Source organism: Anser brachyrhynchus (assembly GCF_964034855.1).
Source record: "Anser brachyrhynchus genome assembly, chromosome: 9".
Lineage (NCBI taxonomy): Eukaryota > Metazoa > Chordata > Aves > Anseriformes > Anatidae > Anser > Anser brachyrhynchus.
The window spans coordinates 23,656,062-23,677,489 of NC_137703.1; the positions used below are offsets into that span (position 1 = coordinate 23,656,062).

Sequence of the window (21,428 nt, forward strand, 5' to 3'; positions counted from 1 at the left end):
CGCTGTGAGGGACCCCGGGCACGACACCACCACCACCACCACCACCATTTGCCTGCCCCGGAGGCGGCTGGGGCCGGGAGATGGCGGCCGCCCCGGCGCGTGGCGGCGCATGCGCGCGGGCTCTGTTTGGCCGTTGCCGTGGCAGCGGGCCGGGGCTCGGGGCTGGCGGCGCACGATGGCGCTGAGGCGGCTGCTGCTGCGCTACTACCCGCCGGGTGCGGGTCTCCGGCAGGGGGACGGGCCGGGCCGGGCCGCGTGGGGAGGTGTGGGTGGGTGTGTGGGGAGCTGTCGGTAACCACGGGCTTCCTCGCGTGTGCTCCTTGCTCGTGTGGCGCGCAGTGGGGTCGTGCGTGCAGCTGCGTGGCGTGATGCGGCTTGGGGTGCTGTGGGGTGGCAGGGCAGCTGCTACAGGGCTCCTGTCCGCCAGCGGTGTGCTGCGGAGGTGGTACTGGTGATGGCACCTTGTGTAGGCGAGGCAGGTTTATTTACATCACCTTGTTCTGCTGAGCCACGGGGCGTTTAAAAGTTCAGAAGTCATGGCAATTAGCACCAAAAAGTGTACGTGTGATATAAAGGTCTGTTTAGTGAAAAGTTTCTTTGTTGCTTATTTTTCGTTTGGTTGTTGTGTGGCTTCTCTGAGCAGAGCCATGCTTTGATAAGGTATGCCAGCGAGCTGCCTTCATCGTTACCTCCTTCAGGAGAGTGACTGGCTTCAAGAAGCGAAACAAGGCGGAGAGGGCAAGCCCAGGGAGTGTGATGTGATAACAGATCTTTCTGCCAAATTAAACGTTTTCCTTACATACAGTGACGTGAAAATTAATCCAATTTATCCTTTCCCACAGAAAAGCAAGGACTGGCAGAATACTAAGCAATGAGGTTAAACATTTTAATACGTTAGCTCAAAGTACATCTTGTGGAGGTGACAGAGCACACTTGGAAATGGGAAGTGGGAAGTGTGCTCTGGTTTTCTGTGTGTTATTGCACATAGGCCTTTGCAAACAGTGAAATTAATGTAACAGTTCTTGTAAAACATATTTTCTGGGCTTCTTGGAAATACAAACTGCAGCAAGTATCTTCAGTACAGTTTATTTGAAAACAGCTGATGAAATATTGTGAAAAGCGGTTGGGGAAAAGCAAACACCAACAACTTGTTATTTTCCAGAATTGAAAATGGATCATAACTACTTTAAGTAATAATATTTAGTATTTCTTATCATATAAACACACCAGAGTTGTTCTGCTAACTGAGAATGCCGAACCTCCTCCTTGTCTCAGTAACTGGAAGTAGGTCTGCTAAGTCAGTAGGGCAACACAAGCAGAAGCATTAACAGTATGCATTATAAAATCCCTAACATCTAATTAAAACCTGTTTATCGTATATTTTTAAAGGAATTATTCTGGAATATGTACAAGGTGGTGAGCCGAAGACCAGATCTATAGATCTACTTGATCTTAGCCCTGAGTAAGTATTTATTTCAGGCAACAACAGTATCTGCTGTTTTATAGCATGTTTATATACAACTCTGTTTGATTATTTTAAACATAATTGACATGAATGATGTTTCTTTCACTAAAATGCACACTGAAACATCCAAATATAAAAACTATTTATTTTTGTCTACCTGAAACTGTCCAGCTCAGTATTCTTGGCATAACAAGTCACTTTGTGAAAGACAAAAGTTGTCTTGCATTACTTAACAGGAGTATAATCACTGAGAGGATACTAATTTATGGGTATATTAGTGGCTCCTGTTTAGAGGACTGAAATAGAAAATCCCTTTTAGACTGCGATGATTTCAATGCTAGCAGGAAGGCTAGGTTTTCTCAGTAGGACCAGTTATAAGTGTGTGTTTGCACTTTCACTGCTGCATATTGTCAATCCTCAGTTTATCTCATGGATGGGTAGGATTCAGCAGTTTATCTGATTGTAGAAAAAGAAGATCTGACTCTACAGATTAGCTGTGAACTACTTCCTGGGGTCTCCATGAGTACCAACGAACTGTGGACCATGTTCTAGTAATTGTTACCATAATTATGAGTTACAGGAACATACATATATCTGTGAAGACACACACAGAGATCATTTTAATGCTTTCCACATCTAATTTTTGTTGTTGCTACTTCATGGGCAATTCACGAAACTCCACTGTAATTTAAATATTTATTCCAAAACCAAGTTTGGATACACATCTCCCATGTCTGACCCTCTGTGGAAACCCATTGAGAAGATAAAGCTCTTGCTAAGCTAAAATTCTAAGAAGTTAAATCTGACTGAACTGCCTTACTGAAGAGGGAAAGAAGAAACCAAGAAAGATTTATTCATATTTCTTTTAAGCCATTACAGGATGAGATAAATATCATTTAATTTCTTGCTTTCATTTCTCTGCAAGTAAATAATATGCTTGCATTTATAATCATAACTATTGCCAGAGGATAAAATCTGCTTTTTTTCCTCATAACTAGCACAGATGTCATAGCCTTAGTAGAAGAAATTCGAAAAGGAGAACCTCTCATCACAACTTCATGCAAGGACTATGTCATAAATTTAGTACGAAGATTGCAGGAGAAGCTAGGGGAACCAGAAGATCACAAGTTCTATCTTTCTAAGGTCAGAGTCATCTTTAAAATAATATTGGAGATTTGGGGGTTTCATTGGAATGTTGTGATTATGTTTTTAGAGGTGTGTATTGTACCTGAGAGCAACATTTGGACTTTATTACTAATTTCTTGTGTCTTTTTGATCACCTCTCCACTGTTACAGAGACTGAATATGGCCTGGTTGTGCCTGTCAGGAATTCCCCCAAAAGGCCAGAGGTATAACTGTTCCTAAACTCTATTTACACAGGCTTATGTACAAGGGTGTGTTTTGGATGGAGACAAATAACTACCTTATTATTCAAGTAACTCTGTGGACAAGCAACACCCATAGTTAAGTTTAAACAAAAACTACAAATAGAACCTAAATAATTAGCTGCTGGGAAAGGCCCTGAATATTTTTATACCCTTGTCTTCTTGTTCTTCGTTTTGTGGAACTTAAGTTTGATTTAGATATTTGGGTACATACAGTAATACTAGTCGTCATTACTTTCTGCCAGCCAAGACATGAGCCAATGAACTGGATAAAGAGCAATTTTCAAGGTTAGGGTTCATATAAGCCTTCCATAGTGAATCTTGTCAATAGGACTGGAATAATAAATGGAATAATGATAATAAAAAGATACTTCATTCTTTTTTCCTTGGAAAGCTGATGAAAAATGTAGTGTATGGGCATGTACCCACACTTTTTTTCTTTGAGTAAGGGAGTCATAGTTTCTTTGTTTATACTGTTTTGGTCTAAATTAATTTGTCTTCTTTTAAGTTGTAAATATTAATATGTAAATATTCATACCAATACGCGAATATTAATAGTTTGGTCTTGAGTTTACAGACAACACTTTGTAAATGTATTTTAAATAATGCAGCTTTTTAAGAGCAACGACTAGAGAGACCTTTTGGGACTTCAAATCCAGGATTCAGTCTATCAGAAGACAACAGACTTAACTGTATTTATTTAGGCAAAGAAAACGAAATTGCTTCCAGAGATGGCATGTTGCAATCTGAAATAACTAAGTGTTCTGTCTTCATTGTGTCAGCAGATGGCGTTGTGTAGCTGTTAAAAATTGCTGGTCAGTACTACGGTATTGATCATTGTCCTCAGCATAGAGAGAGAAGGGAGAAGTTTTTTGTTGGTTGATTTGGTTAAAAACAGAACTTGCAATGTTGTTAGATGTAATTTCGATTCTTCTAACCAACAGTTCACACCTGAGTGAATAATACAAAAGATCTGTACATTTAACCTTGAAACCAGAGCTTTCTATAATACAGTTTCTTAAAACACAACAAAGACTTTTTAAATTTAAGGTATGCTCTCAGCTGTTATAATGCCTTGCTTTTCACAATCTTCTAAATTAGTTTGTTCCTCACCAAGACTGACAAATACTCAAATGTATGTCTAAATTTCAGTGTAAATAACGTAATTGTCATTTGTTGGGTATAGTGCCATGTTTGATCAGTTCAGAAATACTTGAGGAGGGCAAATCCAATTGATGCTGGCTTAATTCTTTCACTCAAGAGTAGTTAGAAGTGTGTGGAAAAAATTGGTTTAATTTTCAGTTCCATTTAATGCATGTAAACGAAACGGGTATCCAACTTTCTGAGATACTAATAAAATTCAAAATATGGGTGTGAGCATGTTTTTTTTTAAAGTGTTCAGTGCTTGCGTTGTTTGGAAATGAATATTTTTTCCTGTTGCTGAAGAGCATGATCTTAAGTGAGTAGATAGGCAGTGAGATAAATCCATCCTTTGGTTATTTCCAGTAATTGTGGTGACAGTGCAGTGTTAGGTACCCTGCAGGGAAGCGAGCCATTGTAATGAGTTCTCAGGTTTTAAATTACTGCATAGCAATGGCACTCTGCACTGATTTGCAGATTATCTTAGGGACTTCTGTAACAGATCTTGCAGAATGGAGGTATGTTTTTTAATATTGCCCTGCGATTTGATTATTATATCATTTGCACAAGAAGTTCTTGCAGGCTTGGAGCTCTGTGGATGAGCAACTGCAGCAGTAGGCATTGAAAAAATAGTGTTAGTCCTGTGGTCTGAAATTGAACATAAGCCTATCTAATTTTCCTCCCTTTTTGTTCATAACTGTTAAATATATTTGTTGTTCGGATTTGCCTGCATGGAGCCCTAAAAATGTCATGGATCAAATTTCCATTAATTTCCATAATTTTTCATACTTATATGCAGACATTTGTACACAGTGGGTGTTTCAAAAAACAACAACAAACCAGAAACAAAGTATTTTTGTCATTTCCATATCTTGATTACCCATTCCCACTCTTGCAGCTGAAAGGACAACTTGTCTCACTTTCTTAGGAGAATAGAAAATTTCTGTTTCTCTCTCTGTCTCTGTCCTTTACCCGACCATTGTTATTTCTCTTCCGTTTCCATGAGTTCGTACTCTTCCGAGTTGAAGATCTCTGAGCTTCCTTTATTTTCCTTTCTGAGACAGGCAGCTGAGAAAACTAGAGATGAGAACAAAAAGTTGAAGCCGTGGTAATATGTCACTGATTAAATGGCATTGCTCAGAAGTCATTCCTTCTTCATTCATGATGCTACAGAACAGTGGACCACTGCTGTATTTTTATCATCTCTTCACTCAGCAGTTGCTGTGATTTCTCAGGTCATGATATTGTTATTCTTTAGAGGAGAGTCCAGCTTGTGATAGATGGAAGTCGTTCAAATGCAAACCATATTATACAGTAGCCAGGTTATTGAAACACAAACCAGGTTATATATTGGCACACTGACTTTTATAGGCCAGTGTCTGAAACTATGGTTACCTATGTGTCTGAAAGTATTTTTATATCTGTTTGACAGGCTTTAGTATATGTTAGTATTGGTATGAGGTAATTTACATGAAGCATATGTACTGTCTGATTAAAGGGCCTTTGAAACATTAGAAAAACAGTATCCTCCAGAATCTAAACAACACAGGCAGAAATCCAATTTGAAGTCCCCTCTTTGAATTTTGTTTTGATAAGTATCTTTGTTACTGTTCTGTATGCTTTTTTGTCATGACCTCATAGGATAGAGCTGCAGCTTATTTTTGTTCTTCCTGTTTTTAGAAGCAAAATCATATACTAGCTGAAAGCATCCCATATATGACATAAAACATTCAGAATACTCAATTCATCTGGATCTGATGTTTCACTATATAAGGCTTAATAGTAGTTAGGATTTTCTTCTTCAGGGAGCTCACTAGGCATGTCGCCTTCACTCATTTGTTTTTGCCCTGTCAGCTAAGGCCTAGGTTACTTCACTGGTCTCAGAGAAAGTGGAGGAAAAGCAAACAGGAAAACACAATTCATTCAAGTGAAATAAGAATTTTAAATCAATGCTATGTAATATCTGCAGCAATAACCTGCTGAGGCATGACTTTTTTGGTTGTTTGTTTTTTAAGTTAGAGATTGATGTATTACGGCTGTAACTGCTAATCTGACAGGAGGAGGAGGAAATTGCAGAATCACAGGATGTTAAGGATTGGAAGGGACCTTGAAAGATCATCTAGTCCAACCCCCCTGCTGGAGCAGGGACACCTAGATCGCATCACACAGGAAAAATATTAACCTATTGAATGTTTTGAATATATATATATATATATATATTTTCATGTGTCAAGTGTTTTCTTCTCTCTTCCCCCTTCTATTTCAGGTCCTTAGGGCACATATATTGCCACTGACTAATGTAGCATTCAATAAATCTGGTTCTCGGTAAGTTGTTTTCAAATTCTAGAAACATAATTCCTAATCGAAGTCTTGTATTTGTTATTACATTGCAAATGAAATTCAGTGCTCTTATCTTTCTGAAAAAAAAAAAAAGTCAGCTGTGCTATTTACAAACAACTTCAGCCATGACTGGGAATTAGACTTTAGGCTTCTGTAGTAGAACCAATGGGATATGCAAAGAAGTAGGGGGTGAGATTCAGTGGATGTCATTTTCTTCTTTCAAGATGATAGTTTGTTGACAATTACCGTATTTCACAAAGAAGCACCTTTATGGCAATACAGCAAGCATCACTGAAAGCTGAAAGAGTCTTTGACATAAATTAGTTTGGGACTTTTCGCTCGTGTGGAATTTTGTATTGATTGATTTCACTATGGGCCTATACCAAATCATTTTTTTTTAATGTCTTGAAAGCAGCAGCTTGCATTTTAATTGAAATACACTAAAGATTAGAAACAAGTGTTTTATATCTCTAAATAAATAATAAAAAAGGATCCTCCATGGTCATTGATCAATATTTTAGAAAAAAAGATTTAGGGTCTGAGACAATGCTAGCTGAATTTTGTGGAAGTCACTTCTTTTCTGATGTACCGGGAGCAGTAACATATTCACAGTATTTAGAAGTTATTTTCTTTGTTTTAGCTTTATCACTGGAAGCTATGATAGAACCTGCAAAGTATGGGATACTGCATCAGGAGAAGAGCTACGTACACTGGAGGGACACAGAAATGTTGTTTATGCAATAGCTTTCAATAACCCTTATGGGTAATTATATTTTTGCTGAATAAATAACAATTGCTAATTGCATTATTTTGCAAATACAGCACTGTTACTAAAGTTTTAAAGTAAAATAGACTATCTCAAAGAGTTCAAATTCTGAATTGGAAAAGTTCAACTGTAGCTAATCACCAGGATGATACTGTATATTGTTTGTATAAGCCATACATATAAGCATTTTTTCTGCTTTGATTTTTTTTAATGATATTTAGAAATTCAAAACTTAAATTTCATTAGGTATGCAGTGTCTTGATAAATCTATATGCATGCCAGTTTAATGTATTGTAACACAGATTTATTTCTGATAATATCTACATGATCAGATTATGTTGTAATAATCATTCCTTACTGCCTCCATGTAATTGTACGTGAGACATGAGATATGTATTTAATACAGTTTCTGTTGCTGCAGTTAAAGAGAAATAATATTTCTGTCGTAACAAAAATGTATTTCTCCACTCTTTGTTACATGTGTATGTGACTGTGTTACATAGTCATTACTATTTAAGACATGATATAAAAATGTCAGAGATGTTGAGTAATTTTTATAAAATCCGCAGGGTGCCGCTGTGTGAATGTCAAATATGCATCTGTGCATCTTTTGTTTTCTGCAATAACTGTTTGCCCTAGGTCAGAATTGCCACCTGTTAGATGAAGGAAATTATGTTAGGCACTGAGTTTTCATTGTTGTTTGCTTCCTGAGGAAGCTTTTGTATAAGTAAGTCGTTTTGCTTCTCTGCAAAGTAAGATAGAAGATAATTCCTGTGTTTATATTGAATCACATTACTACTTTCACTGTCAGATGCCCTGTTTACCAGTTAAGCAAAACACAGTTAACATCAGGAATTAAATGTTAAAGACTTGTTCTTACACTACTTGGAGCATCATCATTTCCTTCTGAATGAAAAGACTTTTTCCAGCCTAGAGCCCGCTATGTCAATGTCTTATATTCTGATATTATTCTTTACTTTAAAATAATAGTTCATGAAACTGTTTTATATAGTTCAAGTGAACTAATATATAACAAAAAACTGTGCAGAGGTCAATAACTAGACTGTAATATAGAAGTGGAGAAGCAATATACAGTGAGTGAAAACCTGATGGAAACCTTGTGCTATTTTAATTTAAAACTTCAGTTAAAAAAGACCATTTTTCCGCTAATTTTTAGCCTTCAATATCCTTTCCCGTGCTGCGTTTTCTGGGTACCTCACTTCAATCTTGCTCTAACTGCAGTTAGTCACAACTCTTCCATTGACTTAAGTGGGAAGAGAGTTCACTCGCTGAAATTTGCGAAACTGCTTACAAAAAACAGACTGTAACAGTTTATAAACAAACAAGCGGTCTCAGATGAAATGACATAGCTTTTAAATACTTCTGGAAGTACCGCATATAACCTCATTCCTAATGAAAGTTACTCCTCAGTTATCTGCTAATTTTTCCCATTAATGTAACTTCTGCTTGTAAAATCCTGCTCTAGGATCTTGTAGTGTGGCAGAATGCACCAAAATGCATGCAAAAGCAGAAACCCCTTCATGCAGCTTCCTGCAGGGAACTCCAGATACGCTGACCTCTGTCTTGTGTCAAGCTTGTACAGAGGGAGTGACCGCTGGCTGAAGTGGTGGCAGGTGCCCTTTGTTCTGTGCACGAGAGCAGAGGTAGAGAAGGTCACAGCTGCCACTCTCTTCTTTGTAAATCTGCACAGGAGCAGTCACTACTTAATTAATAGAATTTATTGCTAACCTAAAACATTTTGCAAGAGGGAGTTTGAAGAAATATATTGCTCTTACGCTTGGAAGACTGGGTATTGTTTCTGTGAGTTCTACTGTCTTTGAAGTCAGAGATTTTTCTTCCAAATAAAAACGACAGTGTTTTTCCACTTAGTGACAAGATTGCCACTGGATCCTTTGACAAGACCTGCAAACTGTGGAGTACAGAAACAGGAAAATGTTATCATACTTTCAGAGGACATACTGCAGAAATTGTGAGTGCTGATGAATGTTTCTTACTCCTTTCTGTTTCCGTGCAACATTATAAATAGCTTTGAGTTCCGTGTCTCTGGGAGCTGACATTGGAAGGGGCAGACATTTTGCAACATCTGTTCACACATTCAGATCCTGTGAGTTTTTCTGTTCTGCACAAAGAAAAGATACTCTGAAAGTTCTTATGAGATAGAAAAAACTATATACAGTTGGTTATTTTTTTTCTACATTTTCCTTTGTCTGCTAAATGTTTAAATGTTTTTGAAAAATACAACAATCTGAATTTTCAATTTATTGCACATATTTATTCCTTGATTTTTTTAATGTATTGTCCTGTTATTTTTCTACATATGTTGTATTGCCTCTCATTTGCAGAGCTAAATACACAAGAACATAATTGCTTATAGTGCTGTGTTTCACACTAAGATCTGTACTTCATGCCCAGGACCAACTGGAGCCACAGAAGAATCAATTTCTAAAATAAAATACCATTTTAGTATGTTAACTGAGAGTATGTGGGATGATGAAATGTTAATGATTTATGACAACGAAACAGTTTAAGCTTAAAGACATTTGATTTCCTTTCCAGTTCCTCTGTTAGCAACAGCAAATGTCTTGCCGCACAGCGCTTCAATTTAAAAGATCAGGGCAAACCCACTAAAACGCTCTGTTTCAGTGCAGAATATACTTCTGAATAAAAGTAACTATAGAATCATTATCCAATAGGCATTTCTGGAAACTGTTTCTGGAAACACTCTGCATTTATATTGTCAGTTGCAAGCCCCATAACTAGTGTGAGAAAATGCCGCTTTACGATGGGGGAAGGCAGTGTTGGTTTCAGTAGGTTTTTAATTCTCTGTATACTTCTGAAACAGTTCTCCCTTACCATGAAGAACATGATTGCTCATTGAGATAGTTTGTAGTGATTTTGCTTCTACGAATCGGTTAGCTAAAGGCCCTTTCAATTTCTGACTTCTGTACGGTTTAATCCGATGTGTAATGAGTTTACTACCCAAAGTGTTATGAGGTGTGCTCACAAATAATTAGCAGAAGATTATAGCCAGCAGAAAATTCTGTTTCTCTGAATGAGACTTGTTTCTAAAAGAAGGCTGTTATTGTGGATGATTCATTGCTGGCAGGGGCATGTCCTTGGCTATTTAGTATTTAAAAAGAAAAAGATAACTGGACAGAATGAAAGTGCACCAGTGGCTTTAGCTACTGTTTTCCTTTTTATATGGCACCTCCAACTCCTTGTTAGCAGAACAGTCATATTGAATAATTACAGAGAATGATTTTTTTTTTTAATGTGAAAAAAATGAATTAGGGAAGTTGTTGAATTTTTGTTCTTGCTCTTTCATAAGTAAATATGATGTTGTTGGGGGCACCTATGGCAAATGGCCTAGATAGTGACACCTGTTGAAAGTGTGAGTTTACAGAGTGTGTGTGTATGCAAAACCAAATGCTTCCGGAATGCAAAACCGGAATGCCTTTGCCCCAGACTGATATTGTTAAAGAGGAAGGCTACTATCAGCCCCCAAATGATAGTGCTAGATGGGAACCAACTTGCACAGTAGCTGGGGAATTTCAAAGATAGTTTTGAAATAAAGAAGTAGAAGACCCTGAAATGAAGTATATGAGAAACAAGATGATTTGTAACAAGGTTGGGGAAACATTAGACTGAAAGCAGCAGTTGTGAAAAGCTGCTCTGGCATGGCCGGAAGTCATCCTGACCATCACAATCTCTGAGTAGATCAGAGAGTGTAGCCTCATTTTTTGAGAGACCATGTGGAGTCTGCATCTGCCTGGTGGATTGTCAGCATGGCTGACAAGGAGGCTTCTTTCCCACCCTGTAAGGTGTGGGTATGTGAATTTGGATGCCCGATCACTGGCATGGGGATCAGCAGATTATATCAAGTGACATGGGTTTACCTACAGCTAGCGCACTTGTGTCTCCTGTGGAAGGTGCGTGCAAGTAGGGGAACACATACTCGTAGAAGGTGGTGTGTTTGTAACCCACACATCCTGGGAGGGGCAACGTGTGAGCATGCGGGAGTGTGGCAGTTTGTGTGTGACTGCAACTTCTCGGAGTTGTAGAAGAGTGTTTAGAAATTTGTTGCTGTTAAGATTGCATAAGATTCTGATGCTGTGGTTTATTGTATTACAGCTATTGATGCTGAATATATAGTTCTCTGCCAGATACGTACGCACTGTTAATACATTAATAAACTGCTTCAATTCTGATTTTGTATAAAACTTTGTGAACTAAATTTCTCCCTGTGACGCAAAATGAAGCACCTAAATAGTGAATTTTAATCCAGGCTCAGAAAACAATACAGGGAATGTTCCAGTAAGTCTTTTTAACACAATGTCATTGTAAAGCAGACAATTAGTTTTCTAGATTTGAGTAGTCATCAGGAGCTATGGGACAAGGATTTGTTGCTCTCCTAATGAACTGTCAGCCTTGTAATTTTTCTGTAAGTCATAAACTATTAAATCAGACTGTTGTCTTGTTTAGAAATATTGTGAGCCTTTTTCTTTGTTTTGAGAAAGGGTATATAAATAATCTTTCCCACTTTTTCTCTCCAATGTTTCTTGCTATAGGTATGTTTATCGTTTAATCTTCAAAGCACATTGGTGGCAACTGGAAGCATGGATACCACTGCCAAGTTATGGGATATAGAGAAAGGAGAAGAAGTAGTTACTTTAAGTGTATGTTTGCTTTCTTTACGTTTTTAAAGGTGTTCCTTGCTTTCTTAGTTTTCTGACTAACAGTATAACTAATACTACAGTTTTAAAACTTGCGCAGTATTTCTGTTACCAGGTGGTCCCACAGAGGCTGCAATCACAAAACATTAAGAAAGCTTGAAGAGTGATAAGATTATGGTGTTTTATAAGGAGTCCTATTTATAAAAAGGCAGATTTTCTCATTTCAGTGATGCTACAGTTATAGGTCAGAATGTCTTCCATTGCTCATTAAAACATGTTGTTAATACTGTAATTTATCACTTCTTCTGCCTAAAGAAACTCTGAAAAAATCAATGTCAGAGGCTACATCTATATGGATCGTCTTCCTGTAAACATTGGCAGAGGAAAGCCATCCAGTTACCTCTAGATTGTGATTTTGTTTTGCTCTACATGGTTTGCTGGGATTCTGCTCATTCAGATTGGCCTATGCTGTTTCCATGCATTTATCTTGCATAAATCCTAAATAATAAGTAGAGCATATGCTTCTTCCCTGGTGTGTGTGGCCTGTAGCATGGAGAAGGCTTCTCTTCCTCCTCGACTTTCTCTCTCCTCGGAGTCCTGAGCAGGGAAGAGAGCAGTGAAATGTGTGACCCCATATCTTATAAGTATGCTTAAGTTAATTTTTCCAAGCCTCTCCACTGAGACCAGTAACAAGCTGTACTGTAGCTTACTGTAAATGAATCATCTGATTTTGGTATGCATTGGTGAACAAATGTGATTCTGCTAAAATCAAATATGGAAAAATACCAGTCACATATCTGATTCATTATCTATCACTGGCAATTACTCACTGCTTAAGTGATGTGCCTGATTTTTTGCAGTTGTTGGGTTATCGACTATTCTACAGTCCAGTAGGTCTTTCTGTTAAAATTGTGATATATTGGACAAGGCAGTAAATAAGATACTAAATTGTTGTAGATGGATTATGCTGCTGAAAAAGCTACATATTGAACTAAGGTAATGGAAAAGTTCTATTTGCATTCTCACACTCCTTTTTTAAAATTTTCTCAGGGGCACTCAGCAGAAATTATTGCATTGTCTTTTAACACCACCGGAGATAGGATTATCACTGGCTCCTTTGACCACACAGTAGCAGTGTGGGAAGTTGTCACTGGCAGGTACTAAAGTACTAATAAATATCATTTTGCATTGCATATTTAATGACAAATGAAAGAGACAATGTTGAGCTACAAATTACAGACCTTGTTTTGTTTTCTTTTTTTTTCTTCTTCTTTTGGACTATGCATTCTTTCATCTATTCATCTCTTATCTAGTTTTATTCTTCTAAAAAGAAGTGCTGCTCACCAAATGCTTTTGTATGCAACAGGTTTAGATTTTTGTTCTAAATTTCCATTTACTCATGGGAACTGAGGAGGCAGACAGAATGGGTATATCCTACACTTGTTACTGGAGAATGTTCCAAACAGGAAAATACTTTATCAGCATGGAAACTTGTGGTTTTGAAGGTGTCTAGAATTTCTAGATGGAACTGACTGTTCAAGTAAAATAAAGACTGTGTTATTTCATAGAAAATGAGTCTGGTCACATTGACTTTAAAAAACACAGTGTGTCCATTTTCCTCCTCACACTACTTTATGTTAATGTATATTTATGAAGAGGAGAAAATTTGGTCCCTCTGACTGTAGAGAACAAAATGTCTTTATTATGCCACCAAATAATAACGTAATAGCTAAGTATGATCTTGTATTATCCTGAAAAATTGTCTTGTTTTTTCAACTGGAAACTCAGTGTAAGTAGAATAATAAAATGATTGCTTTGATTACTGACAAAGTAATTTATGAAGATAAAGATACTGTGTCTTCAGAGGTGAAAAAAATATCACTGAATTTAATAAATAAAAGGAAAATGTGAGCATAATGATATCTTGGAGTAAAAAAACAATGTTGTATAGCTTCAGAATAAGAGTTATCATGATTTTAAAAAGTAACGTACACACATTAGTGTGTACATTTAAGGCTTGATTCTGTAAGCTTTGAGCTTACTCAATTTCAGCAGTTTAATGTTTGGTAGCACCTCGGAGTCACTCATTCAGCAAATAGGATGTTTGGATTCAACTTCATTCAGCCTGGTGTTCTTGCAAATATTTTTGTTTGAAAACAGCTTCTTCCAGCTTCTTGTCTGAAGCTGCACTGAAGTCAAAGTCTTGAGATTTATTGTTGCATTCTTTTTTCTACAAAACGAGCGTGGGCTTCACATCAGGGGCAATAGCAGGAAGTGGAATATGAAGGAGGAAATTCTTTAAACACTGTTAATTCTGGTAATTAGCAAGTGGGCAGTACAATTGTGCCAGGGCCAGCATTCAGCCTTCTAAATGTTAGTGGGGCATGGATGCCTTTAGTAATAAAGAAGAGGTGTGGATAGAAAGACTTGTGAGCTAATCATGCTTTTCTGCACACAGTGTCAGGTAGATTTGCAAAAAGCTTGTATGTGAGGTTGTGTGCCCTTCCTTCACCACACAGAATCACAGAGAAACACTGCTTTCCAAATTTGGGTATAGTTGAAGTTTCTTTTGAATATGTTGGCTGCCTCTGATAGAGTACCTGTGTTCCTCAGTTCTTTTCTGGGTAGGTACACAGAAATGTCCTGAGGGAAGCAGACATAGTAGACAAGAAAGAAACCTCAAGAAGACTCAAGTTTTTCATTTAAATTGAAAATTTTATATGGCATTTCACCCACCTGTTTTCTTGGTTCTTCCTGATTGTGTATCTGATAGATCATGGTTTCTGTGAGATGTGTTCCACACGTTCATAATTATTCTGATTATTCACCAGAGATTTACACTGAGGCCTGAAGCCTGGGCTGTCTTTTCAAAATTTAGAAATCAAAGCTTTATCAACCTTTTTCATGATTAGATTTTTTGGGTATTAGGTATTACAATAACAGCATTCTTGATGGCCAAATAGTATGTTCAAAAAATAACAAAGATAACTGTTTTCTGTTTGTTGATTTTTGTATTTACTGTAAAAAGGTCTGCACCATTGCAACAATGCAGGCCTCACATTGTTAGAAAGAAAAAGTAGTCATTCTATAAAACAACATGAGTAGCATCAAGTTTTTATTATCATAAACAAAGAATTCAATTGCTCAGGAGACTTGCTTTGTGATGTGTTCATCTAGCATATATATTAATTTAGTTACCCTTACAAATCTTATGCGACAAATAAAAACATTTCAGTTACTTAAACTCATTTAGTTGTTTTTCTAGTCATTAGTTTATCCATTAGTTAAAGCTGTTTTCTATTAACGATTCCATGATATTAGCATTGTGATAATATCCTAATTTACTTATCCTTTAATATGTATATCAATTAATCTTTTTTAGGGTTCATTGCTTTATAGGCCATTAATTCATAGTAAGCAATAATGGCTAATCGTACCCGTCTCTATTCAGCTAAAGCTGATTGAAGATTTTAATGGAACTAGTATTTGTCAGTCCTTGTGCAGCGAGTTTAGGATTAATGAGGATTAGAAATCATATTTCAATTTGGCTGTCATTTGCCTGTTACTTGGGTACATGCTTACTTTAAGTACCTGATTAAGTTCCATTTGATCTTCAGTGGATTTTATAAAAGATTTAGATTAAATACTCTGGTGATACAGAGTTTTAAAAATACCCTGTTTACAGCTCATTGAAGTAGGATAATGGGAGAGTAATGTGGAAAAACTTGCTGCATATGCTTTATATCTAGATGAAAAGAAGCAATCGGTCTCACACTGAAAAGTCGTCATTTCACTGGAAACACAGTCATTAACATATTTTTGAAACAGAAGGGAGGACTCTTTCATTTCATTCTTCACTGCCTCTTTGTCTCAAAGAGAAACAATGGAATTGGTGTAGTGCTGGAATGCTAAATGAGCTGTACCTACCCGTTTAATTGCTTTGATGGATAAAGTGGTGAAGATTTGACACCTTAACTATACCATTTTATAAGTTTGCTTATAATTTATATTGTTATATCATAATACACACTAAAAATCTAAATTCTCTTTTTTTTTTGTAGGATGTTACATACTTTAATAGGCCACCGAGGAGAGATTAGCAGTGCACAGTTCAACTGGGACTGTTCTCTCATTGTCACTGGATCAATGGACAAAACATGCATGGTAAGGAACTTGCGTATGCACTGGACACTCCGGTACATAAGCTCTCTTGCTATTCATTATAATGTAGCAAGCAATTTATTGTCAGAGTTTATATAGAATGTGGTGAATCCCTGTTTTCGTTCAGAAAAGCACTGTAGACTATTTAAAAAACTTTTCTATAAATTAGTTAACTGTGTGGTTTAAAATGTCACCCAGTACAGCTGAACTAAAAGGCAGACCTGGGCTGTTACAAGTAATTAATATTGTTAGTATGAAAAATAAAGGACTATTTTGTAGTTCATGTCCTGGAGTCTAACTCTTTTTTTTTTTCTTTTTCCCCCTTAATACTTATGTCACAAGCATCACATGTACTTTTGGCAGGTCACTAGGAGATAGATTTTCAGTTGGAATGCTTCTGATGAATGCCTGTGATTGTTAGCATTAAACTGCAAAAGGATTACATTTCAGTGGTGAGAAATTGTCCTTTTTTCATCTGCACAGATACTGCACACACAACTGAAATAAAATTGAGATTGAGGTGCTCAGCAGTTTGGCAAATTTGGTATGCCAACACTTAAAAAAAAAAAAAAAAGGCAGTCAAATTTATAGCATTCTTGTTTTGTTTGCTACAGAACAGACAAAGCTGTAATATTTCCCAAATCCACCTCTTCACAGTTTATCATACAAAAAGTTTTTACCAGAAAGGTGGAGTTTTACTTATCAGAATCAAAGCAGAATCACAGAATGGAGGAATTAAGTGTCTGACTCCTGAGGTCCAAGCCCACCATGCCATGTGTAATAGCTGAATACCTTGAAAGACGTTCCACAAGATAAATTATTGGAATCCCCTGTGAATATTTTTGTGTGTTGCAGACACCTCCCTACCCTGGGAATTCAAAATGCCTGTATTTTGGAAAAAAAAAAAAAAAAAAAAAAACACCAACAAACCAAACCTCACTCTTCCTTCATTTTAGGTAGCATAAGCAGATTGTAACAATTTAGACAGATAATGGTTCTTTTCCTGAATTCTGTCTCTCTTATATCTTGTTTACTGTATTTTTGGAATTCTGTTCTGTTTAGCTCTTACCGAAGCTTTCTTGTCAGCTTCTTGATATGTAAAACTATGTCTTTTGTAAATGTGAGAGCATTCATTTAAACTAATACACATAATTCATTAACGAATTTGTAAATAAATGCAAGGTCCATGAGCTTCTTACATGAGCTTGTTCATGTCAATGAAGTTCAGTTAAATAATGATGTATATTGTAAGTTTCATTTAATCAAGATGCTGAAATACAAAATATGTAGTACTTCATTAGGCTGAAAATGCGGTGATTCTATTGATTTATATCCAGGTTTCATGTTAATACATTCATTCAGGCATCAGAAAAGACCTATACATGTCATTTCATTGATCAACTAGTTACCTTTCAAGTAAATTAGTCAAAATAAGCCAAAAAATACCTTTGTTTACCTATGCAGCTGTGGAATGCTATGACTGGGGCACATATAGCAACTTTAACAGGTCACAGTGATGAGATACTGGATGTCTGCTTTGATTATGCTGGCCAGCGTATCGCAACGGCCTCTGCTGATGGTAAGTGAAGTGGCTTGGACTACTGTAAAGATTGTAATACTTGCATAAAAACATCTTCATCCTTTTTCTTTGTTTCTGTTCTGAACTCGCCTTGATCAAAGTGGAGTATTATTAGCTGAAACTATAGATCGAGCTATGTTTGTTGCATTATAGAAAGTTTTCCATTAAACTTTGGAAGTTTTCCCCAGTGAAAATTTTTGTATTTTTCATACTTTATTCACCTTTAACATCAAGCCTGTTAGAATATAACTCGTTTGTGGCTGGAAATGTATTTTAAATATTTAGATAAGTGGCTTTTGAGTGAATTTTGCTTTGGGTAGCACAGATTTAAGCACAGCAGGATAATATGCAATGAAGAGTTGGTGAAATAAGCAAATTTGTTTGTTATTGGTATGCAGCAATTTTGCATGCTTATTATTATTTTTTAAGAATCACAATAAATAGTTTTCTGTATTCACCAGCAGAAACCATTAAGAAGACAACCTTTCCCAGCCAGATTATAGCTCCTTTTTGACGTACTTTATCCTTGGGGGGAAACTGAGTTAAAATCTATTTCTTTTGAAATCAAACCTGAGGATGAGGCCCTTCTGGCCTTATTAAGATGCTCTTATTGGAAAGCATACTTAAACAGAACAATCGCAAATAGCTCCTAATCTACTAACAGGATCAGGAAGAGTCTATAACGCAGAAACAAGAAAGTGCATTGCAAAACTAGAAGGGCACGGAGGTGAGATTTCGAAGGTAAGTTGTATGTGATTTGTACCTTTTCTTATTTAATTGTGTATGACATCCAATCTGTCGCTTATTAGGTGACACAGGAATACTGTTAAAGAATAAGCACGTTTTTTAGTATTTTGGTGAAATGTTAAGACCACTGCCTTCTGAGACTTCTGCCATCACCCTTATTCCTTGCTTCTATTGGACCTCCTGCTCTTCACACTTTTTCATTTCTATGCACATCTGATTTATGGAATGGAAGAGAAAGAACATATTTCTGTGGGGAAAATACATAGAAGGTCTAATTTTCAAAAGTGCTTAAGGTACTTGGAAGCTCAAAGCCCATTTTAAAAATCACTTGGTCTTGAAAAGTTTACTCATGTACTTCACTGAAAATCTCGTCAAGCTCAATTTTGAATGCCAAAGTTCAATTTCAAATGCATTTAGTTACTTCCAAAATTTTGCATATTTTAAAAACTTTGTTATTTAATGCTTGCAAGTTTTCATTTTTCCTTTCAAATAGGTAATTTTCATTAGCTTCCATGCTAGTATGCTATATTTGTGCTGCTTTTTTTGATGCATTTTGTAATTTAATTGTTAATATTTTGAAACTAGGATGGTTTTTTATGAACAAAATTCACATGCTTTGATTGTGTTGATTTGGCTAGTATAATCACTCTACTGAGAGAATATTAAGTTCAGAAGGGCTAGTCCTTCCTCACTTAATATACACAGTACAATATTTGACACTCAGTGTAGATGCACTGAGGAATGTAGTCTGAATACATGCTGATGTGGGAGGGTTAGGGACACTACTCATCAGGGTCCACAGTTCTGGCATGATTTCTCTGCTGGAAGTGAGAATCTGCTGATCTGGGAGCATGCTGAGAAGTCAATCTATTTCTGCAGGTGTTCTGTGTAGCTGTGATCACTTGGGAAGGTTATTACTTAGAATCTGATTTCTGGGGAATGGGCATTTTGCCCTCAGAAATTAAACAAAATTGCATTACATGATAAACCAGGTAGTGTTTGGTTAGTGCTCAAAAAAAATCTGATTATCTGGAAATGCATGCAATTTAGGGAATGAATGTTTAACAAAATATGAAGACATACTGCATAATAAGTGACATTCAGTGGGAGTTTGGATATTATACAGACATACGTTATTTAAAGTAGAACTCTATAAAATATGTGTATCTGTTACATTGGAATAATGATAATGTTTAAATAAAGTTGTTACCATTGTAGAGCAATTGTGATCTTGGCGGATAATATTCTGAAGTCTTGATCCCAGTGTGGTCATTGTCTATGGACCTTGGTACATGCATAAAGTTTCCAGCCACAGATGTTTGCCAGGATGATACTAGTGTAATACTTTCCTTAATTTTAGCAGAAAAAAAAAAAAGAGTGCAGGAGTTGCTGGCCTCTGTTTTCATCTTTTAATTTCTAGATATGCTTCCTTTTCTAGACGAAGTAATGTGTTAAGTAATATAATTCTTTTCTATATTTTTAAAAGATATGTTTCAACCCTAAAGGCAATCGTATACTAACAGCCAGCTCCGATAAAACAGCTCGACTCTGGGATGCTGCTACTGGACACTGCCTTCAGATATTAGAGGGTCACAGTGATGAGATATTCTCCTGTGCTTTCAATTACAAAGGCAATATAATCATTACAGGTAACTAACATATTCCAGTCTTTTTTTATATTCCATATCTTTTTTTTTTCTCTGTTTTTGTAATACATTTTAAATCTTGTTATGCTAAAAAATTAAGAAGTCTGAAAAGAGTCCTGCAGCGACACACCATATAGTCAAGAAAAGCTATAACCTTTAAATATATTTAATATATATTAAATATTTAAATATTTAATATATAACTATGGCCATGAAGAAATTTGTGTAGAGACATGAACATACCTTACTATATGTCCTATGGGCAAGTACTGGCCCCAGGCCAGTGAGTTAAGCCATGCTCTTGTAATGCATTGCAGCGAGGAAGTTCTGGGTGAGAAAAATGCAAAGCTTTTTGAATGGGAGCATACTTTTGGGTACTTGATGCAGCACTCTGTTCAGGTTTCATTCATTTCAGCCAAAAAGTCCTGGGAGTGGGAAAACACATGAAGAGTATTTGTGATTTCTTGGACCTTTGTATTGAACTACCAAAATATGGGGATGCAGGATGATCTCAGTGAAAAATACTGCTGCAGGTCCTGCTATCTTTTGCTGGTCGTGGACAGAAAAAACGTTATCTTTCTGTCTTCTCTGCTTTCAAAGCAGGCTGTTGATATAGTTAACAAAAATGAGTATGTTGTCCTAAACTATTCCCTCACAATGTGTGCTTATTACTAGGGAGCAAGGATAACACCTGTAGAATATGGCACTGACTGAAGACAAGGAAAGATCCAGTATGGTATGTGCCTGCGTCATGAGTTTTGTAGTCAATAAACTCAGTCTTTCAGATCTTTTTTCTATTAACCCATTTGTTGTTTCAGCGTTGCTGAAGTAACCAAGTTACCTGGATTTTGATAGGTTTGACTTACTGATATCTAGTAGATGGAGAATCACAGAGTAGCAGAAGTGACCTCCGGAGATTGTCTAGTACAATATCCCTGCTCAGAGCATGTCAGCTCAGCAGGCTGCCCAGGGCCCAGTCAAGTGGGTTATGAGTATCTCCACGGATGGAGACTCTACGGTTTTTCTAGGCAGTCTGCTCCAGTGTTTGATCACCCTCAGGTTGAAGTGGAATGCTTTTTTGTATTTCAGTTTGTGCTTGTTGCCTCTTTATTCAATACTACTGAAAAGAGTCTGGCTCTATCATCTCTGTTACCCAAGAGAAATCATGATTAGGATGAATGAACCTGGGATGCCTCCATTTCTTTGTGTCTTTGTTTCGTGGTAGCTCTCTTAATTAAAAACAATAATAAAAACAAAAAATACATCATTAGTATACTCTTAAGAGTGAAAGGTGTGTTGTTATGCACCTGCTTTGAGTACTTTTGTATTTTTTTTGTTGTGTAATAATAAAGTATTGAGTTCAAACATTAGTTGTGTTATTTGTAGTAAAATGCCTCACTTGATATTTCCAGTGGAAAACATTAAAAACCATTTATGAACTGTACTGCTATTAATTTTTGCATGCATGCTGCAGTTAAACTTCTACTCATACCCTTCCATATTTG

The 21,428-nt window shown here is 36.6% G+C and overlaps 1 protein-coding gene across 4 annotated transcripts; it reads left to right on the top strand.

Annotated features, from left to right (window-relative positions):
- Positions 1–83: 83 nt before the first annotated feature.
- Positions 84–21,288, top strand: DAW1 (dynein assembly factor with WD repeats 1). Of its 4 annotated transcripts, none has more exons than XM_080604024.1 (14): positions 84–215; positions 1,390–1,462; positions 2,464–2,608; positions 6,257–6,315; positions 6,971–7,093; positions 8,987–9,086; positions 11,686–11,793; positions 12,841–12,947; positions 15,852–15,954; positions 17,416–17,530; positions 18,195–18,271; positions 19,764–19,926; positions 20,599–20,659; positions 20,742–21,288. In XM_080604024.1, the coding sequence occupies exons 1-13, from the start codon at positions 110–112 to the stop codon at positions 20,631–20,633; spliced, it is 1,314 nt and encodes a 437-aa protein (XP_080460150.1). In that variant the 5' UTR covers positions 84–109; the 3' UTR covers positions 20,634–20,659; positions 20,742–21,288. The 4 variants fall into 4 exon arrangements, with proteins under 4 accessions (XP_080460150.1, XP_080460151.1, XP_080460149.1 ...); XM_080604025.1 differs by having other exon boundaries at positions 21,013–21,288; XM_080604023.1 differs by having other exon boundaries at positions 20,599–21,288.
- Positions 21,289–21,428: the final 140 nt, after the last annotated feature.